Source organism: Phascolarctos cinereus, unplaced genomic scaffold, assembly GCF_003287225.1.
Source record: "Phascolarctos cinereus isolate Bilbo 61053 unplaced genomic scaffold, phaCin_HiC Scaffold_1;HRSCAF=81, whole genome shotgun sequence".
Classification (NCBI taxonomy): domain Eukaryota; kingdom Metazoa; phylum Chordata; class Mammalia; order Diprotodontia; family Phascolarctidae; genus Phascolarctos; species Phascolarctos cinereus.
In genome coordinates, this window is record NW_027555514.1 from 44,507,591 (window position 1) to 44,534,234 (window position 26,644).

General features: G+C 38.2%; 1 protein-coding gene across 14 annotated transcripts in view; it reads right to left on the reverse strand.

Moving 5' to 3' along the window:
- Positions 1 to 26,644, reverse strand: part of ULK4 (unc-51 like kinase 4) — a 651,508-nt gene that overhangs the window by 585,146 nt on the left and 39,718 nt on the right. For 13 of the 14 annotated variants that reach the window (XM_020987361.2, XM_078151694.1, XM_020987362.2 and 10 more), the window contains 8 exons: positions 22,484 to 22,599; positions 22,245 to 22,317; positions 20,444 to 20,534; positions 18,752 to 18,856; positions 16,737 to 16,797; positions 13,957 to 14,138; positions 10,598 to 10,644; positions 7,492 to 7,570 (listed from right to left, as the gene is read on the reverse strand). In XM_020987361.2, the coding sequence (XP_020843020.1) occupies positions 7,492 to 7,570; positions 10,598 to 10,644; positions 13,957 to 14,138; positions 16,737 to 16,797; positions 18,752 to 18,856; positions 20,444 to 20,534; positions 22,245 to 22,317; positions 22,484 to 22,599 (754 nt within the window). The remainder of the gene's footprint in view (positions 1 to 7,491; positions 7,571 to 10,597; positions 10,645 to 13,956; positions 14,139 to 16,736; positions 16,798 to 18,751; positions 18,857 to 20,443; positions 20,535 to 22,244; positions 22,318 to 22,483; positions 22,600 to 26,644) is intronic. The other variant, XM_078151680.1, reaches the window with a different exon arrangement.

A 26,644-nucleotide genomic window follows, 5' to 3' on the forward strand; every position in this document is an offset into this window, starting at 1 on the left:
CTGAATTGCTTTGTTAGCTAGCAGGCAATTTGATGTTTTTGTCCTCTACTTCCTTAATTCTGCTGCATCGCAGAGTAATGGAAGGTATTCAAATTGCAAGTAGTTTTTACTTAGATGCCCCAGAAGACAAATACATGTAAAATTTTTTTTAAGGGAGGAGGGATCTGGAACTGTAATTTCATCATCTGGAGAGCTTATGTGGAAACTACTTCCACCAATGCAGAGCAAGAATTTCTCTGAAATCTCTGGTCTTAGAGAGTTCCCTGGAGGGCACTGAGAGAAAAAATGACTTGTCCAGAGTTACAGAGACAGCATGGGTCAGAGGTGGGTCTTCCTGAGCCCACTACTGGCCATCTATATACTACATCATGCTGCCTCTCAAATATAAGTTAGGAAGGATAAATGATCTCCAATTTCAATATATTTTTACAATTACCTTATTATCAAAAAATAGCTCTGTGACTTTACCAGTTCTAAATTGAAAAAAAAAAAAACAGAACCTTGTGACTGGACCCTCACCCTTTAGCCCTGGGGCTAAATGAAGTCAACAGAGCCACTGCTACTGAAGGGGGTTGTGTCTCATCCGGCCCTCAGCACAGCATTTGGGGCATGGTAACCATTGAATACGTGGGTTTTCATTCATTCACATAAATCCCATCTTCTCCTGAAGGCTGCCCTCATTGTCACTCTCTCTTTTTCATCTTCAATCTTTCCCCATCTCCTGGCTCGTCCCTTATTTCCTATAAACACAGCCAAGTTTCCTGCTGATCCTTAAAAAACTCTTGCTTGACCCCTGAAGCTCTCATCCAAAGGCCCCCTCCCTCTCACAGATGCCTATAAAAGGTTGTCTGTTCCCTTGGACTCCACATGCTCTCCTCTCCCTCATTTCTCTGCCCTTTTCTGATGTTCTGCCTCATCACTTCACTAAAACCAACGCCTCCAAAGTTACCAATTCTCTCTTAGCTGATGAGCTTTTCTCAGTCTTCATCTTTCATCACCTCTTTGCTGCATCTGACACGGCTGCCTCCCCTCTCCTCTTGGATTTTCTTTTCTTTCTAGAAGTTATCTGGTAAGGCAATGGTGCCTACTATGTGTCAGGCACCAAACGAAGTGGTTTTACAAATATTATCTCATTTAATCTATGATTATAATGAAACCTTTGGGAGCTAATGAAGGTTCATGAGAGAACGTATGGAGAGAAATCCCTGGACACTAATGAAGTTAATGGATACTCTGTTGAGAGAAAAGAGCCCAGGACAGAGTTTTATGTACATACACAATTAAGGCAACAGAATATTAATGATAAGGTATCAAAAGAGAAGACTAAGAAAAACTGAACATACAAGTAGGAGAAAAACTCAAAGAACCCAATGCCACAAAACCCTAGAGATGAGGAATTGAGGCAAAGAGGAGTTAAATGACTTGCCTAGGATCACACAGCTCTAGTAAGTATCCGAGGCTGGATTTGAACTCAGATCTTCCTGACTCTAAGCTCAGTGCTCTATTTATTGTACCACCTAGTGTTTGATAAACCCAAAGATTCAAGCCTTTAGGGTAAGAACTAAATAGCTGACAAAAATTGTTGAGAAAACTGGAAGGCAGTTTGGCAGAACCTAGGCATGGACCAACCGAATCATATACAAAGATAAGGTCAAAATAGATAAATCATTTAGATATAAAAGATGAAACATCACAAGTAAATTAGGAGAGCACAGAAAAATGTAACAGTCAGAGCTATGGATAATATTTTATGACCAAACAAGAGACAGAGAGAATCATGAGAAGTAAAATGGAGAATTTCAATTACATGAAACTAAAAAGGTTTTGCACAAACAAAACTAATGCAGCCAAAATTAAAAGGAAAACAAGAAAATGGGGGGGGGGGATTTTACAGCAAGTTTTTCTGAAAAAGACCTCATTTCTCAAATATTTAGGGAACTAAGCCAAATTTCTAACACTATCAGTCATCCCCAAATTGACAAATGGTCAAAGGACATGAATAGGCAGTTTCCAGAAGAAGAAATCATGGCTATCAATAGTTGCATGAAAAAAAATGCTCTAAATCACTGTTGATTAGAGAAACGCAAATCTAAACAACTCTGAGGTACCGTCTCATACCTATCAGATTGGCTAGCATCTTAGAAAAGGAAAATGACAAATACCAGAAAAGACATGGAAAAACTGAGACATCAATGCACTGCTGGTGAAGCTGTGAACTGATCCAACCATTCTGGAGAACAATTTGGAACTATACCCAAAGTGATATAAAACTGTGCATACCCTTTGACCTAGAAATACCACAATTAGGTCTGTATTCCAAAGAGAACAAAGAGAAACAGACCTATTTGTACAAAAATATTTATAGCAGCTCTTTTCACAGCAGCAAAGAACTGGAAACCAAGGGGATGCCCATCAATTGAGGTATGGCTAAACAAGTTGTGTTATATGATTGTGATGGAATACTGTTGTGCTGGGGTGGCCAGGTAGCACAGTGGATAGAGATCCGGACTTGGAGTCAGGAAGACCTGAGTTCAAATCCGGCCTCAGATACTTGAAACTTACTAGCTGTGTGACCCTGGGAAAGTCACTTAACCCCGATTGCCCCACCAAAAAAAAAAAAAAGGAATACTGTTGTGCTGTAAGAAATGATGAGCAGGATAGTTTCAGAAAAATCTAGGGACTGATGTGAATTGATGCAAAGTGAAGCAAGCAGAATCAAGAGAACTTTATATACACTGTATACTGACAGCAATATGGTAATGATGTAAAAGACTTAGCTACTCTGATCACGACAATGATCCAAGACAATTCCAAAGGATCCATGACAAAAAATGCTCTCCACCTCCAGAGAGAGAACTGATGAACTCAGTACAGATTAAAGCATACTTTGTTATTCTCTCTTTTTATTCTCTTTCTTGCTTTGTGTGTGTGTATGTGTCTGTGTTTTCTTCTGCAACATGGCTAATATGGAAATGTTTTGCATGACTTCACATGTAAATTTGATATCATATTGCTTGCCTTCTCAGGAACGAGGGAGAAAATTTTGAACTCAAAATTTTAAAAAATGTTTAAAAAATTTTACATGTGCTTGTGAAATAGTTAATGAAATAAATAAAAAAATTAAAAAGACTAACTTTAGAAATCAGGACTCCTCTCATATTTCAGATAATTTTAACTGACTCATTCACTATTAAAAGGTTATGCAACATTACTCAAAATTGTTACATTTTGCTTAATGCTTAACCTACTTAGAGATCAGAAGTTGAAACGGTAATGGAAGAAAAGTTCTTTCCAAACATAGCTAAAACATTTGTTGTGATTAAAATTAAGGTAAACTGAGGAACAAAGGTCTGAGCACATTTGATCTACTGGTGAGGCTAGCAATTACGAATAAATGGAGTCTCTTGACTCCTCAGTCAGTCAAAAGACCCCAAAGTAGGGCTCACCAGCCTTCATGTGGTTTTGGGAAGTACAAGAGAACAATGAACAGGAATCATCAACAACATGATTGGTTATAAAGTCTGAAGTGTCACAGATGATGGGAAACAATATGAATGGATGGAAGTCAGGAATGCAGGACCAGCAACAACCCCTCCTGCCATCTTGTTGCCATGGAAAGCTCATTGGTGGTGTCCCCCTGCATGGCTAACAGTATAGACTTCCTTGAAGGACAGCCAGCCTTGCAGGCTTCCTGGTGCTCACCTGTATCTTACAAGACTTGTTATCAAGATAAGAGTTCTACCTTAATTGTACATGGGCAGTAAGATGTATAGAGACAACATATTCCTTTGAATTAAGATGATTTATGGGACAACTTAGCTCAGAGAGGAAAGCAGAACCTCTGAACTTAACTCAGAGATAAAGAAACACAGCTTATGCAATTTTACGACATGTTGGGGGTGATACTGAAAAGAAGCAATTACAAAATGGAATCAGAATCAATTTGATTTTCTCATATCAATTTCCAGTAGTAAGAAAGTGCCAGACATGGTTACATACATGCCCTGAGCTTCTTCCTCCTCTCCCCAACTACATCTCTATTTCTATCTAAAGTTCAAAGCGAATCTTTTCACTTGCAATGCTTTGCTTCAGTGTTTGAATGACCTCTGGTGGCTGCTGGAATCATCACTACAAATCAATTGGTAGGGTATTAGAATTTAAGGATAACAAAAGAATATCTTGAAAATTTACAATTAACATGTCAACATTATACCAAACAATAAAGTGAAGTTGAGATGAAATTTAATTTATAGCATGAATTCTCATTAAACCAATATCCATTCATTCAAACTATACTTAACTCAAAGCATCAATTTCCTAACTGAATAAAGATGGTGGTTGTTGTTTTTTAAGAGAAAAGATCACCTGAATAAGAGTTAATCAAAATTTCACTTAATTAACTTAGAATTAGCTAAGGTTTAATCTGATTTACACACTCACTCAAATTATACTAGTCAGGACCTCAGTTCTATGTTATTGCTCAATAAGTGCTTCCTGAGAACCACTGTTGTTGTTTTTCAGTCTCATCCAACTTAACACGACCCCACAGACAAAACTTGGCAAGGCATTGGAGTAGTTTGCCATTTCCTTCTCCAGTATGAGGATGAGGAACTGAGGCAAGTAGGGGTTAAATGATTTGCCCAGGGTCATACAGCTAGTACGTGTCTGAGGCCAGATTTGAACTCAGATCCTTAGCTCACTATAATTCACTGCTTCCTACCATAGGACAGCTACAAGAGAACTCTGTGTGCATGCAGTCAATCCCCTGAGAATCACACAAGTGATGGTCTAAGCCCCTAAAATAACACTATAAACAACCTATTTTTTAAAAAAATTACTTCATAGAAAACAAAATATTACCAAACCAAAGGTATCAAAATCACCAACTACTCCCCTGCAAGAGCTACATACTTAGTCTTCCAAAAGACATGTTCCATTTTAAGGCATATCTGAGAGGGCATATGTTAGAGACTAAGCTAGTTGATTAGACTTCTGGGGAACTAAAACAAACCAAATTCATTGTAAATGCAAAATCAATTATAGGCTAAAGGCTCCAGTCTAAATAAAACATTTGCCATCTCCTCCAAGTCTAACAGTGGGAGTTTCTAACCCTACCCCAATTAATAAAATCACAGAAGGCACAGACTTTCCCAATTGAATCAATCAAAAGTATAAACTAGGCACAAACAAGTCCTTAACAATTTGAGAGGAACAAATTGCTTTAATCATTGTACAAAAGCAAATGGTCCCAGACAAAAAAAAAAATCTCCTGTCTGGTTGACAGCTCAGAAACAGCTTTGGGCATTCAAAAGAGCAAGGAATTTTAGTCCCTGCAGTGGCCATCTCAAGGTTTCACTAAGCAAACCATCCACCTCTTTAGGGACTGCACATTCCCAGGCTTTCATGTGAATGCAGGATTATAGAAGACACAAGTAGTTACTAAAAATGCCTCTCAGGGATATCGGGTGTCCAACAAGGGGGAAGTGATTCCACTTAAAGAATTCCCCCACCCAAATGGTAACCAACTTTTACATAACAAACCAAAAATTCCATAGAGCCAATTCTACTCATCCAAAATGAGCTTTCCTAATGGTGATTAGATAATATGTTTGAGCTACATATAATGTTGATCACTAGGGCTATCAGGTATCTTTAAAAAAAACATACACATCAGATGTTTTAGTAATCCATGACCTCACCAAACTGGAACCACAACACCTTTGTATTTAGTATGCTTAACCACGTTTACATCGTTCAGAGAAATTTCATTCTTACCCTCTGAGCCCCAAAGCATATGCCTGCAGGACTAAGATAAACTTTAGTTGAACAAATGTAACAAATAGTTAGCAAATGATGAAGTGCTTCATTATGGGGGACGGATTAAATCTAATCAAAATAAAGGCCAGTTAATGATCAGTGCCCTTGTTAAGGTAAGAAGAGTCATAAATTTCCTCTAGTAACTTGAGGTGCTTTTTTTTTTTCTCAAGGGGTAGAGGCTGTAAGCAAAATTGATTTACCATCATCCGCCAATGGGAAAAGAAAGAAATTATCCTATTCGTTTTCTTACTTTTTGAACAAATTCATACATATTTATTGACCTTTGTGCAAAGCACAGTGCATTTTAAAAAAGAATCAGTCTTCAAAAACAGGCTACCTTAGAACAGAAGCTCCCTAAGAGACAGAAACCTGTTTTACCTTGGGGTTTTAGTGTTCTGTTTTTGGTTCGTTTTATGTGTAGTGCTTAACACTCTATATGAGTGAATTATAATATAAAGGGAGAGGGACTGGACATGAGGAACTTCAAGGTGATGACTCTTTGCCTTCCAATGCAGATTAGCACCCTCTCTGCAGCTTCTCGTCTTGGAGTTGCCTGGATCGCCTGAGACGTAGCACAAAGAGAGGCCATGTCAGGGGCATGTTTAAGGCCAGGTCTCTATTCTTCAGATGCCATGCTGCCTCTCTTTTATACTAATCTGTTCTAAATAGAAACATATGCATAAAAACAAAAACAAGAGATAGAAAACTCTCGCTTGTATGCTCCACAATGATCAATTCTTCCATCTCATGGAAAGATTTAGACTCTTCATTTCACTATCCAATATAGTCATGAAATGCTCATCTACAAAGGTACCATGCAACTGTCCCTGCTCTCCATGAAGACAGTCTAAAAAGGGGGAAAAGCACATGCTTTGACAGATTAATAATTATTGAGCTACACGAGGAACCAAATAATTCAATATACCAATGAATCTGTGATCTCATCAATGGTTACATTTGTTCAACTAATCAGCATGTACTAGCTAAGTCACCTACTAAGAACAGAATGAAAGGAATATATTACCTCCAGAAATAGTCAAACAAACAATACAGTGGGACAGTTTTATTTATACCATCTGAAATGACTGGTTAGTCATTTCATCAATTAAGAAATATTTCTCTGTATCAGTACACAAAACAACTGGTTGCAATTAGATGATATTTTCAATACACATGATTCAATTAATTGAGTAAGTAACAACTCTCCTTGTATTACCATTATGAGCCTAGCTAACAAAGAAATTTTGGGTCATTGTTCTACTTCAAGCATTTACTATGAGGTAAAATGCTACCTCCTTAAAGTAGAGCAATCAGTAAAAATTCAAATGAAAATCCCTTCGGATTTTCACTTAGGAATAAGTGTCTTTGTTCTCACTAGCGTATTTCTTTGTCAGCAAGTACCATAGCAGTGACATGAGGATAATTATTAACATTATCACGGCAGACAAGCCGTGTTACTCTTCTCTAACTTAATCTTAACAATGGCGGTAACTCCAACACGGATTGGTATGGGTCAAATTATTGGCTTATTAGTGTTTCATTATAAACCCACTTTTCACAACAACTTGAAGAAAATCTAAGTAGAAGTTAATAAAAACTGTAAATTTCAGTTAGCTAATAAATCAATATGCTTATTAACCTTTCACAATATGAAAGTAAGAAAAGAAAAATTACCTCAGTGACAGGCACATTTTCTTGCAGTTCAGTTGTATGGGATGCCAGCAATCCAATGACCCGGGCAACCTTGGCTCGTCTGTGAATTGACAAAGATTAGTTGGCCTCTGAAGGAAAAAATCTGAAAAGAAGCTTAAATATCTAAGAATTTATTAGTTGTACTGTATGAATATCAACCAGTGAGTAATACTCATCATGAATTGTATACAACTGCACTATTTGAGAGAGCCACAAAGCATCTGTGTAACACTAATGGGCAACATTTTGCCAATCTCGGTTATAAATGTTCTCTCCAGAATATGAATAACTGAAATCAAGGTGATAAAGGGGCCAGAGATCCTTATCCTTCTACGCTGACTGTTAGGCCACTTGCCTCAATCATGTCTCCTCAAAACCAATCCAAAGAAAAGTTATAAGATCAAGGGGGGGAAAATGTACTAGTTCCAAAATCTTACATTTTTTAAGTTATTATCTTTGCAAACGAATGCTATAAAAACAGTATAATCCAATTTAACTCTGCAAGCATTTATTCAGTGTCTCCTTCCTATGTACTAGGCGCTAGAGAGACAAAGACAGAAATGAGTGCTTCTCCTCACAGGAAGCTTACACTCAATCGGGGGACACGGAATGCCAATGAATAGGTATATATAAAATAAATAAAAGTTTAACTTGTGAAAGGGAAAGCACTAGTAGCTGAACTGGTGCAGTAGGGGTGAGAGTGGGGAGGATAAGGCCTTTAGGCAGAAGGTAGTACTCAGCGTCAGAGGTGAGAACGGGTGAGTTTCAAGCATGAGTGAAAGACAGAGAGAAAAAAAATTTTGGTCATTTTGGCTATACTGTGGAAGGATGGTGGGGGGCCTCAACAGAAAGGGGGGGGGCTAGGGAAGAGGGGTAGATTTGCAGGGAAAGATGAGAAACACTGTTTTAGACAAGCTGAGTTTCAGGGGCCTGGGAGGTCTTAGAGGTCCAAAAGGCGGCTGGTGAAACAAGACTGGGACTCAGGAAGCAGAATGTCTAATAAGACATTATTTCATTTATTTCATTTTATTTATTGTTTTTTACTCAGCAAACTGAACACATTCATAAAGTATTAAATGCTCAGCAAATGACTTTCAAAGCCATGTAACGGCTTCCTAACTGAGGGTTTTAGGTTTGAATAGTAAACACTGTAAGAAATACAGACAAAATTAAGTGCTCCCCTCAACAAGTACTTACCAGGGCCCAGCACGTGTTGTGAGAAATCATGATAATAGCACTTTACACTCGTGTATCACTGCACAGCTTTCAAATCACCTTCCCATATACTGTTTTTCATGATTCTAAAAAAGCCTCAAGTCATGCTCACAAGGAAAGTATTATTTAACTACATTTTTAACAAATGAGAAAATTGAGACTGAGAGGCAGTGAACTGCCCCAGTGTCTCACAACAGTTTTTGTCTGCCATTACGTAGTGTTGAGTCTTATTAAATTCATGGTCCACTAAAATCCCCAGATCTTTTTCAGATAAATTGCTAAGTATGTGTCCTCCATCTTATTCAAAGTCTATTTTTCAACCCAAGTGTAACATTTTATAACTACTCCCAGTTCACTCTACCATGCGTTGGGCCCACTCTCATGACCTCACTCTCACCTCAAACAGAGCTTCCAGCTTCAGGGCTGGGGCTCTATCCCCCTAGTGATTAACGAGTTCTTCCTGACTAGCATGGTCCCAACCTCCACCCTCATGTTGCCGTCACTTTCCTTCCTGTGCCCTAGGTGTCCCTTATAAGTCCCTCCTCTCCCCACCCCCTTCCCACTTCTAGCTTTGGGAATGGTAACCAAATTAGTACTACCCTTCCTGGAAAGGACATGCCAATCAGCTGCCCAATGGCTCCACTCAAGATCCCTGTGACCTCCCGGTGGAAAACATCCCTCCTCGGCTGCTAATCTCTGATATGTCTTGTCTTCCTTTATTACAGTGCAGTCTTCTTGAGGGCAGCAACTCTTTCTTTTGTATTTGTATTCTCAGTGTTAGCATAGTGCCTGGAACATCATGAAGGCTTATTCATCGTACGTTAAATTTCATCTGAGACAGCTTTTAAGGAGAAAAATGGAAGGAAACAAGGAATATGGAAAAGATTTGCAAAAACTGTCATAACAAACTGAGTCCCCACCACTTGGACTCTAACAGCAGAATTCCTGATGTGCTTACAAAGAAGGGAGCAATGACAAAGAAAGGAAAAGCAATGAGATTAGACTAAATGGTGAGAGAAGAGATCTATGCCTGGGCAGGGGTTGAGGAAGAAGAGGAAGGTCCCAAAAGCAATGGAAAAGTCTAGGATAAACTACAAGCTCTATCTCTCTTGAGAGCTTTCACATCACCACCCCTTGGCTCCCTCTGTGGTCCAGCCAAACTGGCCTCTTGGCTTTTTCCCAATTCTCACATCCTGTCGCCTCTGTCCAGGCCTCTGCAGAGCCCTGGAATGATCCTGACCTCTGCCCCCTGGAATCTAGGCCAGGCCCACCCCAGCTGTTACATCCCTCCACAGCCTCCAAATTACTCGGATATGTATTGTTTTCCATATTGTACCTAATGATCTGAGAACAACCTGGGCTTCCTTCCAGTAGAAGTAAGCTCCCTGAGGGCAAGGCCGGCTCAGTTTTTGCTTTCCTATCCCCAGAGCCTAGAGCAACACCTTGAACACAGACATGCTTAGTTAGGCGTACGGAAAGACTAAGTAAGTGGACAAAGGGCAGCTCCCAGAGGGGGATGGGGAGAAATCATACCCTTTACAAAAGAAGCTAATTTACTCTCAGGATTAAATTTTCATATTGAGAAAGGGCAATTTTAAACATTCTCCTTAAAAATACAAAGATATTTCTAAGAGCGGGTGCAAATCCTAAAACTGAAGACGATTTTGTGGCAGCGTCTACACCTCCCACAGCTGATACTAATGTAACAAATTATAATAGTAAGCAACAAAGGTTTGTTATAAATGTTTTAAAAGATCAAAGAGAACGTGGCGCTTCCAGAGCTTAATGTGCCGTGAATGTGCAGTCAATACAAAGTAATAAACATGATAATACAGTGAGAAATAATGCTTAAGAAAATGGAAATGTGACTTACATATCCCAATTTGGAGCTGCTCGGAGCTGCTGGATTAACAGTGGCAACTAGGATGAAAAGTCAAAAGACACATTTCATAAGACAAGATGAAGATCACGGGTGAACGGGGTCAAGTCTGACACTCAAGGATACCTCTACTTCCAGTTAAAACATAAACTTTTCCATTAAAAAAATGAGGAATTAAAGATACGTGAGTACATAATGGGGATAAATATAAAAAAAGAAATGAAGAATAAGAGAATTTCAGTTCCTTCTTATACATTAAAATTTTCTACCCACCAGAAAAACAACTGAAACAACAGTATCCTGAGAGCGAACAAACAGACGTTCTTTTAGCCCAGTACCCAAACTGATCTGATGCAATTCCCACGAGGACCTCTCAGAACAACCAGAAGAAGCTTTGGCTGACCCATAATGCCACAAGTATGACAGGACACAAACTAAGAATTATCACACCCAAACTATGTAGGGCTTTAGAAAACAAAACTCTACCTGCAAGAACACTTGATAGTTGAGGTAAAAAATAGAAACCAAAAATTAACAGAGAAAATAACTGAATTCAGCAAAGTTTCAGGATAAAAGATTAGCCCATAAAATCTTTTACATTATTGCTTAATATTAACAAAGATTTTTTGAAAAAAAGAAGCTTCTCTCACAACAACAAAAGTCATAAAATAATTTGGGAATTAACCTAACAAGGAATATACAGGAATTATATGAGAACTACAAAACTATGATGACCAAGATGGAAGAAGGCCTACATGACCACAAGGACTTTTGGTGTTGATGGATAGGTTGCATTAATATTAGAAAAAAGACAAAACTTCCCAAGAAATTTACACATTTAATATAATAACCATCAAAATACCATATATAGAACTAAATACAAATCAAAACAACCTTGTCTGGAAAAACAATGGGCAGGAATTAAGGATCACATTAAAAAGAAAAGCTGACTGATGAAGGGAGTTTGGCACCCCAAACTACAAAGAGGTTAATATCAAAGCTCTCTGGAATTAAACAAAAAAGAGAAGTTGATCAATGGAACAGAACAGATACACTCAACGTCAGGCCAAATCTTTCAAAAGATTAATGTGTGACAAACCTTTAAAAAAATAACAACTAAGGAAAGGATCAGTACTGAATTTTACTTTGGCAAAGGTAGTCGATAATTTAGTGGAAAAAGGAATGGACCTTCATGTTATACATTGACTGCAGAAAATTTCAGCTGAATGAAAAACTTAAATATTAAAAAGAACTATTGAAAAGACAGAAGAAAAATAGGATGAAGTATTTATCTCAATGGTGGAAAGGATTCTTTGTTCACTTATTTTTATTTAATTTATTCTTTTTTTTTTCAATTTAACAAGTGGAAGTAATTATTTCTAACAAAATACTAGACTACATTAGAATAAAAAATTGTCATATTAGAAAAAATATAATTAAATGAAAAATATTTGTAGGAAATATAACTAAAAGTTGACATCCAAAATATATAAGGAACTACTGAAAAGTCCCAGTTATAACTCCTAGTCTACAATGCAAAAATGTCTAACAGACATGAAGATAGTTTTTAAGAGCAAACATAAATTTTAATAATCACTTGAAAAAATGCCCAACGTCACTAACAACCAGAGCCTTTAATTAAAATGCAAATTAAAATAACTTCGAGGGGAACAGAGCCAAGATGGAGGAGTAAAGGCAGGTACTCACCTGACCTCTCCCCAATTTCCATCCAAACAACTTTAAAATAACACCTCGAAACAATTCCCGGGGCAGCGCAACCAACAAATAAACAGGATGAAACAATTTTCAGCCCAAGACCACTTAGGAGGTCTGTGTGACGGGGGTGAGACGGGCATACCATCTGGCACAGGCAGCACCCAGCAAGCCAGCAGCAGGCTTTGGGGGTGACTAAATGTACAGAGGCAGCTTCCAGAGCTCTCAGTCCACAGACCATAAGGGGATCAAACCACTAGTCAGAAGGAGATTACAGGGGACCTTTGGCTAGCACAGGGTATAAGATTCTGTTACACTGCCCACACAGACCCAGGGCATGGAGGAGGACCTGCAGGAGCAGGGACCCTGGTTATAGTCACAGGGTGGGAAAAGCGTTTGTGGTCACTCATAGACTGGAGCACAGGCCAGGACAGTACTGACCACACTGTTCCTTAGATCATACCACCTATGATAAAAGATGCTATCTACCTCCAGAGAAAGAACTGATGGAATTTCAACGCAGATGGAAGCATATATTTTTTACTTTCTTTGTTTTTCTTAGGGTTTTTTTTGTCTGTTTTCCTTTGTAATATGACTGATATGGAAATACATTTTGCATGACTACACATGTATAACCTATAGCAAATTGCTTACCTTCTCAAAGAGGAAGGCAAGAAAGGAAAAAAGAGAATTTGGAACTCAATATTTTTAAAAATAGAATATCAAAACCATTTTTATGTGTAACTGGAAAAAATACAATATTTCCAAATTAATTAATTAATTAAAGGGGGGAAAAACAATTTTGAGGTACTAGCTTAAACCTATCACACTGGCAAAATGATTAAAAGCAATGAAACTCAGTTATCATCTGGGTTGTGGAAAAACAGATGCACTCACTCATTGCTGATAGAATTGCAAATTTGTTGAATCATTTTGTCCAACAATCTGGACAAATTATATCCTTTACATCCTGAGAGTGTTATCCAAAGTGAAAAACAAAAATACAAAACAAAAACAAAACAAAAAAAGCCTAGCTATTCAAAGTTCTTGAGAGCAGTGTTATGTGTTATTGCAAAAAACAAAAAAACAAAACCGGAAGCAACCTAAGTATCTGATAATAGGGGAATGGTTTTGAAAAATCAAAAAAATGTGATACAATAATGCGATTCAGATAAAAGAGATATGGGGAATAGATCAATCTGAAAATACCTTAAAAAGCACAACTAGAAGAAGGCAATCTGTATTAAATACAATCACATGGAAAAAAAGCAAATGAGAATAAATGAACAAAGAATCCTGATGGTAACTTACAGGAAAGAGCTGAAAAGGGGCTTTGATTCTTTATGCACTGAAACTGGTGATGATAGGAGTGTTATATATGGAATATTGTATAGATGCATCTATGCATACGTACACATATGCACATAGCGAATAAACTTTGATGCTTGCTTCACTCTCTGACTGATGGTTTTTCATCAGTGACAGATTTCCACATTTCAACAGAATCCAATCAAAGTTCTGCACTACCTTCCCTTTAGTTTCTAAGGTGGACTCTTATTGCGTTGGCCCCTAAGAGATGGACAGAGGGCTTGGGCTGGGTGGCCGCGTGGCTGGGTCTCTCCCCTGCCCCAACCCCTTACCAGCTGTGAGTGCATCAGCTTCGTGGCTACCTCCTTGTGGTTGGAGATGGTGCACAGGTAGTAAAGCAGATTGAGTTTGGCCCGTGAGGCTGCTGTGCTCTTCTCGGTGGTGTCCAGCTGGCAACAGACTTGTTGTAAAAACTCATGCCAGTCTTGTTCCTTTAAAAATAATAACTTCTCGGCTGGGCAAAAAAAAAAAAACAACCCAAGGCAAACAGCTGTTTTACAAGCATACAACCTTTCATAAAGAAAAGTGATTTCATAAAAGTGAAGGAAAGTGACTGACTTTGTGTTTCACATTCTTCGCTTTTTAGAAACATTTAGAGTAAAAGCTCAACAGATTTAGCTGCATATTAGTAAGCAAAGATTAACTGGAAATATTCAGTGGCAAACAGATGAGGACCTGATAAATCAGTAACTACTATAAAAGCAAAAGTAGCCTGAGCCTCACATGGTCACAGCCCAAACCTAAAAGTATGGAGTATTCCAACGTAATAACTGTGAGACCCTGGGCAAGCTCACTTAACCTCTCTCAGCCTCAGTTTCCCAAATCTGTAAAATGAAGATAAGAGGTTGTTGAGAAGATCCAGTAAGAGATTATAAATAAAGCTCTTTACAAACTTTAAAGGAATTGATATAAATGTGAGTTATTCATACTATTATTTTAATTCTCCTTAAATGTCTCATCATGCTTTTACCTATGGATCTCCCATTCACTTCATTAGAACTACACATAAAAGAGAAGGGTAGATGTCTAAAGGACATTATCCTAGGTGGTGCAGTAGATAAAGCACTGGACCTGGAGTTGAGGAGACTTGAGTTCAAGCTCATATACCCAGGAAACTGAGGCAGACAGAGGTTAAGTGATTCGCCCAGGGTCACATAAGTAGTAATGGTTATGTGATTATAATTACATAATAATTATTATTATCCTAAAACCTAAAACAATTTTGAATACTAAGTAAAAAAAAAATCACATTCATGGCAGAACAGTTTACAGTATAAAAGAGTAAACATTCATTGGCAACACAACCAAACTTGAAATAATGACCTAGGAAATAGCTAAGAACAAAACACATCTCATTCATTCAAGAGCAATTCCAAAATTTTTTCTGTTATTTTTTCCCTTCCATTCAGAAACTCTCACTGAAAGAAAATGACAGAATAATTAAAGAGTGCATCATCATCATCCATGACACATCTAAACTGCACATGCTCCTCCCGCCTGGCACATGTTGTTGCCGCGTTGCTTGTCCTACATTTTCAAAGAGACTAATGACGTCACAGGACGACATCTTGACTCGTGTGTGAACTGGATTTAAGTGAGGCTGTTGCACAAAATCGTCAGCCTCCCTCTCTATTCCAGAGTCATCGAAGTCCAGTGGCCTGGGGTGCAGTGGATGACTTGGGCATCTTCCATGTCTGACTAAGCTCTAAGCGCTCCTTCATGGCTGTCAGAATAAACTGTTCTTATCCACCCATTCTACCAAGAGAAGTCTTTACATGCTCGGGGTAGACATACCCCTAATTCACTGAAGGGTTTCTGGCCTGTCCTTTAGCCTGGTTTAGCCTGTCTTCTGAGACAGTTTACCAGGGTGTGTGGCCACTGTGTATGCAACAGCTTCTTGGAGCCCACAGGTACCAGTTGGGTGAATCAGGTGGACACCAAAGGTGGATGAGCGGCCCTGAAAAGGTCTTGGCAAGCCCTCACACCAGAGGTGCTAGTCCTCCTTGAACAACCCATACACATCTGGTACACAGTAGGTACTTAATGCTGACCTGCTGTTTCTACGAAGGAAAGTGGGGGGCAGCTAGGTGGCACAGTGGATACAGCACCGGCCCTGATTTCAGGAAGACCTGAATTCAAATCTGGCCTCAGACACATAACACTTACTAGCTGTGTGACCCTGGGCAAGTCACTTAACCCCCATTGCCCAACCAAAAAAAAACAAACAAACAAAAAACAGAAGGAAGTGAACTGTGCTTGGAAAGTCATCAGGAGCAGCAAAAAGAGATTAGAAGCCCAGTAGCATTATTATATGGGTACAGGATGATGAAGAATGCTATCTACCTCCTGATAGAGAAGTGATGGATTATATAGGCAGAATAAGATGCATGGCTATACATAGCCAATATGGGGATCTGTTTTATTTGACTATAAATACTTATTGTTTTGTTTTCCTTTTTTCCCATTGGCAAGAATGAGAGGAGGAAAAGATAAATTCTTGATAATTTTTTTAAAAAGTTATCAAATTTTTTAAATTATTAAAATAAAAAATTGAGTACAAATACAACAGGCAGTCTGCCCATTCCCTCATTCTTGGGTAAAGACCAGAGCGCAGGCTTGGAGAGCAGTAACCACACCTCTCACAGAATAATACTTTGAAAGCACCAAAAACTTGCAGACCCCCAGAAGTAGCTCTGAAAGCAGCAGCATACAAAACACTATGTCAATTCATTCCCTAGGAGGATTGACCTTCGCCTGATTCCACAACAGGAGCAATTCTCTGCTCCATTTTGTTATTACCTTCTTGCATGAGATGGGAAATGGTCTAAGCCAGTTAGTTGGTATGATGATTAGGCTGGCTCCAAAAGGGAATTTAATTTTCTATGTATGTGCTGTTTTTCCCCAGTAATACATAATGTAGAAAGATGATCAAGCAATCAGAGTTTAGATGCATATGATCATCATTAGCAAAAGTGGAAGGATAGTTGTTCAAATAGAAAATGCTGCCACATTAAAACATATTTATTGTTTGATAGCTATCCCAGGAACATACCTGTATATGCTGGTAAATGTAGCATTTTCACATCAAATCTAATGGGTGGTTGTTTCATTATCTGTGTTTAAAAAAAAAGTTTCATTCAAAATTTTATGTGTGCTTAACATCATGCTATCAAATAGGTAAAAATGTAAAACATTCATTACAAATAAAAACAAATACTTTAAATACTGATTGAAATCACTAAGTGACAAATTTGATAAAACGTAAGCTCATTAAGGGTAGGAACGCTTCCGTTTTTGTCTCTGTATATCCAGTGCCCAAGGCTAGGCTCATACATGGCATGTGATTAACAAATGCTTGCTGATTAATTGACTGATTCAGTAACTTTTCATTAAAGACCTATGTGCAATATAACATTCTAGGCAATTTGGAAGACATAAGAACTAGCTGATGCTGTCAAGCAGGTTAAAATCTATGCCTACGGTTGAAACTGGGCTCACAGACCACAGGCTCATTTATTTAGAGGCAGAAGGGACCTCAGAGGCCCAAAATCCAACCCCCTCATTTTTCAGATGCAGAATTTGGGGCCCAGAGAGGTTCTGATTTTCTGCCACATCAAACAAGGTTATCTCTAGTGTTACAGCTTCAAGGAATCTTCTATAATTTTCAAATATACATGGGAAATGATTTGAAGGAAAAAGACAGTTACGGCAGCATCTGCTCTACCTAACCAAATGCTTTTTTTTTTAAACAATAAGAACATTGAGATCTTGTACCCTCTACATATTTCAGTCAACTGTGTTATGATAAACATGCTTTCTACTGCAGAATATGGCTTGGGAAAACCTGCCTCTTCCAGTCTAATGACAGGACAAGGCAACGAGAGATTCATGATGTCCTCAATGTTTCTTTTTTTATTCTCTTTTAAAATGTTATACAAAACACAAAAGAATTATGGTTGGTAAATAAAAATTTAACAAATTAAACAACTGTGTAATCTCATAAGGCTACACATGATGAATTTGCAAAATAATCGTACCAACAATGATTCAAAAGTCATTGTTATAGGAGTTTCTCAGAAGCGTGAAGGGAACACGCAAAGATTCTTGATGGACAAGAATAATAATCCAACATGGAGTAAGGGCTTCAAAGTTCTTTTCCTCACAACTGTCCTATGAGGAACAAGACACAACTACAACAGCAGCAGCAGCAGCAGCAACAATAATACCCACTTACAGATGAGGAAACTGAGTCTTTGAGAGGTTAAATGACTCGCTCCTGGTCACATGGCTCATAAGTGTATGTGAGACAGAACCTGAACCCACATCTCCTGATACCAATACTTTCTTTCACTCCTTCCACTAGACCAGGAGGAGGGAAGCAGGAGAGGTTTTCCAGGCGGGTGAAGAGAGGTAAGTGAAAGAGTTAATGGAATTGGAAACGGAACTTCAAAATAAAAATCTTGAAAAAATAAGGTGTAGAGAGACAGGAAAAAGAAAAGAAATGACAGGAAATGAAGTGCAGGTGAAGAAGAGAAAAAAAGATGGAAGGTAAACAAAAAAAGGCAACAAAGAGAAAGCAGAGCCTGTAGGAGCTTCACCCAGAAAGGAACAAAGACAGCACATGTGGCAGACAGTAGGTGTTCAACAAATGCCTATTAATTGACTGAGGGATGATGAAGTGAAAGATGAACAGGAAATGACTAGATCTGAGTCAGAAAAAGAGAATTCTGAGCAATGAGACTGTGATATGCAGACTTGAAAGAAGGAAATGATAAAGTTATAAAAGACAGAGGAAGGAAAAGTCACCAGCAAAATTCTAAGGGGTAAAAAATATCACAAAGTAGAGTTTTTGAAATGAAGATTAGACAAGACACTAGAAGACAGAATAGGAAACAAATCAGGCGGGGAAGAAGAGAAACGGTTAGAAGCAAAAACCAAGGAAATGGAAGAAAAGTGCAAGAGAAATGCCACCAAAAAAGCTGTTCATCCCTAGGTTAAAACATATTTTGCCCAAAAATGTACTGTAGGTTTCAGAACTCCCACAGAGATTTTTACATTTTTTCATACCTTTGGATTATCAATTATTGGGGTCACAATAAGGTCATCATCAGTATAGATGAGCTCCTTCATTCTGGATTCTATGTCCTGCTGAGATAAATATAGATTTCTCACCTGGAAAAAAGAACCAATACTCAACTACCTTTTCTTTGACAAATCATTCAAATGGTCAAGTGAATCTGTGATCTCATTGCTTTGGGAGTTCCCTCTAATTTGACAAATTAAAATTAAAATAAAAAAATAAAAAGATGTGCATAAGAATGTCACTTCAAGCAATATTATATTAATGCAAGTTTATAACAAACTAAATAATTTTTCCACATTCTGCAAACACTGTGAAGCAATGACTTCCTTCTTTGGTATCACATAATGCTAAGAAGATAAAGACCAGAGCTCTGATGGAAGTGGACCCATCCCTAATTCCACTTCAAAGGCCTATACAGAAAGCTGGATTTTCCACTGTGAGAACACTAATATAGCTCACCCAGCTAGACTTTTCTCAGTCAGCTCTTTCTCTGCTAACTTTAAGTCACAAATGAGGTTAGCACTTTCAAAATTAGCCAAAATGCTAATCCAAACACCATGAGGAAGGGAAGCTTCTGATCCTACAACAACCCCAAAAGAAAGCTACCAGAACTAGTCCTAGGAGAGACACCTGGTTTCTGGCTCCAACTTCGCCACTATCTGTGGCAAATCCCAAGTCACTTCTCCTCTCTGGTTTCAGCTCACTCTTCTTCAAATGAGGGAAGACTAAATGACCTCCAAGGTTTCTTCAAGTGCTAATATTCTATGATCACAGCACACCTAAATGTTTAAATATACTCCAGTGACCTGGAGTTTGTTTTTTTATTATTTCCTGACTTAAAATAAAGGACCTTGTCTTTGAGAACCTGCTCTGTTATTGCTTGGTTATACACTGTCTTCACTGTATAAGTGATCTTGTACGTCTCCTCACTGATTCCTCCCTGAAGAAGCAAAGGTTGTAAATCTCCTATTAGCATATGGCAAAATGGATTCAACTTCTGAATACAAGAACAATCTTCTATTGTTATGCATACTAGTGCGATTAGATATGACAACTTTTATTTCAATGATACCGAGTTGATTTAAGTAAAGTAGATCTTATTAACTCCATTTTTATATTGTTATTTTTTAAAATCCATTTCATGAGTTACTAGACTTTTAATATAAAAAAATTAATAACTTTCCATAATTGATACTCAAAACAATTATAGCTATAATTATGAAATAAAGATACAGTTAACCTATTACTTTGAAAAACACACTAGTCCATTTTTTTTCTGTGGATATTTGAATTAACTCATTAGGCTTTCACATTTGGACATTTATGAAGTAACAGTATATTTGCCAAAAGAACAAGGATTACTACTTCATTTCACAATCTGTACCAAGAAAGAATCTAACCATTGGAAACTAATACAAACAGTTCTCAAATCTTATTCCTTTGCCTACATTTTGTGTCTCTGTGGAGCAAAAACAGTTTCTTTCCCTTCTTTATTTTTTTTATTTATTTTTTTTGGGGGGCTAGGCAATGGGGTTAAGTGACTTGCCCAGGGTCACACAGCTAGTAAGTGTTCTGTGTCTGAGACCGAATTTGAACTCAGGTCCTCCTGAATCCAGGGCCAGTGCTCTATGCACTGCGCCACCTAGCTGCCCCTCTTTCCCTTCTTTAAAGCTCACCTCAGTTGAAGGAGTCTGCAGGGCTGGTTGATGGGTCACAACATCAGAATGGCCCCCCACTGCAGTGCTGGTTCTAGGAGTAGGGCGAGAACTGAAAAAGAAACACCAATCCCAACTATTGAGTCAGATTTTATAACACTGGCATTCTATTTTTAAAACAGTTCAGAACCCAAAATTCATAAAAGATCATTTTTAGGTCATTAGACTCCAACCCTAGGGCAAAGTTAATTTGTAAGCTTTATGAATGGCATATCTTTATTTGTTTCAACCTGCTGGTCTGTGTTACTAACTAGTTACACCTACTATGCGCGTGGCGCACACACACACACATACACACACACACAGAGCAAACTAAAGACAATGGGGATCAACAATTCATCAATTTCATTAGTCCAGCTTTATCCAATATGTCGCCAAGGCCTGCCACTTTACCTTTAGAACACCTTACATGTACATGCACCAGAGTAGTCACAGAATCCCAGGCTCTCTGAGAATCTCCCTACATCTCACCCAAAAAGCAGTCACCCAGCCTCTGCTTGGAGAGCTCTGGAGAGGAGGGTCCACAAGCTTCCCAAGGCAGCTGCAGCCACTTCACCCCCAAACCATGCCATTCCTCTAAACAACCCCACTTTTGAAGAGATCCCTAAGCCCAAACATGCCTCTTTGCCACTTCTGCCCACCGTTCCTACTTCTGTTCTCTAGGTACAAGCAGAACAAGTTAAATGTCTCTTTCTAACCTCAGCCCTCTCAATGCTTGAAGGACCCTCCTAACCTCTCTACTAAAACTTGTTTCTAGACTGACCTTCATGAGTTTGCTCATGTTAACCCCCGCCCCCTTCTAAAAGCCCTCAGTGGCTCCCCACTGCTTATCAAATAACATACAGAAGCCTGAGCCTCATATTCAGCATCCTCTCTGACCTGGCCCTATCCCACGATGCCAACATTATTTCACTCACCTTCACCTACACTTTGCTCAAGCAAAACTATCTGCTTCCAGCTAGCTTTGGGGCCTTTGTGAACTTTGTGCAAAGCTCAGGCCTACAGTGAATTTCCCCTCATCAGTCTCTAACTACCAACATCATTATTCTCTTTCAAGGACCAGTACACAATAGATAAGGAATGCCATGAGAAATTCTATACTTCATCTATAAAGGCCTTTCTTGATGACACCAGATAGAAGTGGTATTTCAGGACATTTGTGAGTTCTCTGTTATACACTTAGTAATTTCCTAACTCACATTGTGGAGATGCACTGGTACATCTGTAGATAGCATCATTCTCTTAATAGATTACAAACCTCTTAAAGGAAAGAACTATCTGCTGTTTTTCACCTTTGTATTGCTAGCACCTAGCACAAGGCCTTGCCCACAGCAGGTATATGTTGTGAATTAATAGGTGAATGTTTGTGAATTAAAGAATGAAGACAAAATTAAACCTCACAATACTCCTTGGCCATATAAAGAAATATAAGCCAACATATGAAAAAACCCACAACTTAGTCTTCCATGCATGGCCCAACTGCATAGAAACGCAACTTCTGCAGCCTTAAATCACTGTCTTACAAACAGGGAGAATGATTTCATTTGGCAAAAAAAAAGAAAAAAGAAAAAAAAGCATATGTTTCAATTAGCATTTGCTTATAATTTTGAAAATAAAATTAGAATCACAGGATTTAGTTCATGTATAAGCCTCCAAACCATTTTTATAATAAGAACCGTGTGGAGTACTTAGGCATCATGAGTCATACATAAGCATATTTTATTTTCCATTAAATTCTCTTCTGCTTTTTCATTTTACATACCTGAGAAGAAATATAGATTCATTCAACTGACCACTTCCAAGAGCACTCTTGGGCCGCAACTCAGCTGGATTTTCTGTGACCAGAAAGCAATCTATTATTAATACCCAAAAAGGAACAACAACAACAGAAAAATCACTAATAAAGCACACTGCTACCATTTCAAGGCCATCCTACCTCGGAAATGAGGCACAATTAAAAATAGCAACCTTAGAGGAGTTTACGCACATAAAAAATCTTACCTAATTTAAAAGACTTGTTAAATTGTTGGCTGATATTCAGCCCTGTGGTCTGTACATTCTCCTTGCTTTTCAACAGCTCTTCACACTCTTCACGTAAGGAATACTCCATGATTTTTCTGCTTGTCAACAAAAGAAACCAGTTTTTAATCCATAAGACAACTATTTGTAGAACTATCTATATAGAGAACCAGTTTGGAAAAGGACGTAAGTAGCTGCATAATCATGAGCAAAGCCCTTGTCCCATCTCTAAGCCTCAGTTTCTTCATCTGTACAATGAAAGTTTTGGTCTTGAAGAAGCCAAGGAATCTCTAAGGTCTCACATTCTATGATTCTATATGATTATACCCAATATCTTAGCAAAGTGATGAATTTAGGGGGGGAAATCCTGTTAAAGATTGTAAATGACTTAGCAGCTCTTTTTGTGGTGGCAAAAAAATTGGAAATTGAGAGGATGCCCATCAATTGGGGAACGGCTGAACAAGCTGTAGTATATGAATGTAATGGAATACAATATTGTGCTATAAGAAATGATGAACAGGCTGACTTCAGAAAAACCTGGAAAGACTTGTATGGTCTGATGCTGAGTGAAGTGAGCAGAACCAAGAGAACTTTGTACACAATTAACAGCCACGTTGTGCGATGACTAATATTGATAAACTTAACCCTTCTCAGCATTACAAGGATCTAAGACATCTCCAGAGGCCTCGCGATGGAAAATGCTGTCTGTCCACATCCAAAGAAAGAACTATGGAAGTTGAAGCGCTATCATTTTTTTTCTCTCCTGTTCAGTTTTGTTTCCTCTTTCTGATGGTTCCTCCTATTGATTTTAACTTTTACTTACAACTTCACTTTCACAATGTGAAAATATGTTTAACAGGAATGTAAATGTATAGCCTATATCAGATTGTGCACCATCTTGGGGAGGGTGGTGGGGAGGAAGGGGGAGAAAAATTTTAAACTCAAAAGCATATGGAAGTGATTGTTGATAAATCAAAATAAACTAATAAATTTTTTTTAAAAGACTGTAAATGGGGGCAGCTAGGTGGCACAGTGGATAGAGCACTGGCCCTGGAGTCAGGAGTACCTGAGTTCAAATCCAGCCTCAGATGCTTAACACTTACTAGCTGTGTGACCTTGGGCAAGTCACTTAACCCCATTGCCTAGCCAAAAAAAAAAAAAGACTGTAAATGACTTAGAGAAAGTATTTTAATTGAAGCAAGTTACTACATACATACGTGTGTATGTGTATATTTATGTGCATGGGGTTGATTGGTTGTTCATCCTTTGTTTTTGAAAAGGACAAATGATATCAAGAGGCTGATATCTTGACTTGTACATGACTTGGATTTAAGGGAGGCAGAGCTGCACAAAGTCATCAGCCTCATTCTTCCAGAGTCACGTGTGCTTATGTAGACATGGTGCTTATGTAGAGATGTTGAGATATATATGTCTATATACATACAATGCACACACATGTACACATACATACCATATACACACACAGATGTTCAGAGAATGATGGGGTGTGTGTGTATATACACACCAAATATAAAGAGAATTTGCAGAAATGTGTCCCCAAGAGCCATCATGAACAAATAGTTCTCGAAAAAAAAAGAGCCACAAACTGTAACAATATGAAAGACTACTCCAAGTCGCTAATAATGAGACAAACACAAATCAGACTGACTGAGGTTTCCCCTCATGCCCAGCAAACCGACAAAGAGGACAACAGATGGGAACTGTCAATGCTGGAGAGGCTGGGCTGAGGAAGCTTTTACATGAAGGGGTCCAACCATTCGGGAAATTAGTTTGCAATTAGGCTGAGAAAGTGATTCATGCAACCACATTGTCTAAGTTGGAGTGATTACTCCAGTATAAGTTAGGCATGTACTCCAAGGATGTCAAAAATAGGAAGATGTCATATATACCAAAATATTAATAGTGGCAATTTTGTAATAAAAAGAACTTGGGGGGAGAGTAGATAACTAACAACTGAGGAATGCTTAAATAATTTGTGTTACAAGAATGTAATGAATATGACTTCTCCATAAGAAAGGATGATTATGAAAAACGCAAAGAAGCACTGAATGACTTACAAAGTGAGGGAAGGAGAACCAGAAAAACAATCTATCCAAAGACTACAACAATTTAAATGGAAAGAATTTTTAAAAATTAAAACAAACACTGTAATTATAATAACAAGCTTGGCCTTGAAGAAGAGAGATGAGATTACAACCACTTCCCTTCATTGAAGAGGTGAAGGATTATGGATGTGAAACATTGTTTATACTACTGAGGTTATATATTAAGATAAAAATCAACACATATGGAGTATGGGTGCAGATATTCCTCCAATGATGCAGAATACAACCCAGTTTCCCTCTCTTTCTTTTGTTTAAATTTAAATGAAATCTCTTATTTTTACATCACCTTCGATATCACCTTCATTTTCCAATATTTCTCTCTCCTCCCCCACCCAAAGAGTCATCTTTTATAATAAACCTAACCAATGCATCAACTGAGTTTGATGATAGATGGGCAAATGGAGGGATAGAGAGATGACAGAAAGATAGATAAAACAGATGCCAGACCTATAAAAAAAAAACCCTCTCTACCGGTGCAGATGAGACAACTAAGAGTTACCTGGGACACTGAGAAGTGAAAAGGTTTGCCCAGAGTCCCACAGCCAGAATGGATCAGAGATGGAACTCAAACCCAGATCTTCATCATCTCAACAGCTACCATTGAATCATTATGCCATCCTGCCTCTCCTGCCAAACATATTGTATTGAACGTCATTGGATACACTCCATCCCTAACAAAGAGCCCACTCCTATACAATTAACTCGTGGTCCAGAAATCCCAATCCCTGTCTGAGACGCCATATTCTTAACCAGATGTTCTCTTCCCATGACTTCCTCTGATAAAAACACCCTTTTTACCCTAAAGTACCCATTTCTTGCAAAGGACTTTATGTTTTCTAGCAATACTTTCTGAGTTTCCTCTAGCTTTATCACTTGTCCTCTCAGAAATCATTTATTTGTATCCCCTATGGTACACTGTACATAATAGACAGTAAGTATTTGATTAAGATGATAAAGTGGCCGTTAAATCTCTTGACTACAGGTTCTAGCTAGCATCAGAAAACCAAACCACAAATGTAAATGGTATGTATGTACATGTATATGTATACATACACGTATATATGTATGTGTCAGTATGTGTGAACATCTACATTTCATTTCAATAGATCTGTGATCTCATCATTATGTATGCTTCCCTCCCAACACTGGCTCATCAGCTGTGGTCCATCATCACGTATTTCTGTCAATTCTCCATAAGAGATCTACCAATACACTAGAGGTTTTTACTCTGATTCTTTTAATATTTTTCCAATACCAATGCAGCACTTGGGCTGTCCTTCTATTGTCCCATCACTGCTAGATCCTTTCCCAGTTCAATTGAAACCCCTCGTCTCGTTCTGTGCCAGCTCCCACCGGTTCCCTCACCCTGATTCCCTGCTACAGCCTCCAGATCTACGTGGCTGCTCTCTCTACCTTCAGTCTTAACTCTGCAGACCATGGGGTCCCTTGTTCATGAAGGTATCTCTTCTCTCAAGCCTATGGCCCAGGAACCCCTGCCTTGAGGAGGAAGTAGATCTCCTGGCACATGCTCAGTTCCCCACAGTCTAAGGGAAACCAAAGCATTCCTGAAGGAAAGAAGAGATTTTTAATAGCTCCAGATTCCAATTAACCTTATCATCAATTAATTTCTTTCTTTTTAAGTGGAAAGTAAAAATCCAGGCCACAACTCCTTCCCTTCTCTCCATTTATTTAAAAATAAAAATACCAGGAGAAAATCTGTAAGCTAATAAAATAATTTTAAGATATTAAGAGCATAAGTCTCATGCTAAGTCCTATGCACTTATTGTTTAGTTTTCTCTATTGATTAATCACCTATATTGTTGATCAGAACTCTACTAAACTCATCACCTATCTTGAACCAGACAGCCTAGAAGGTGAGGCATTTATGGTTCCCTCATAAAACTATTTAATCTCCATGGAGTATAATGTATATGAAACATTTTGTAAACTTTTAAAAAGCATATAAACATCATCTATTTTGAACAAATACAGACATTAAATTTAAAATCTAAGTTTG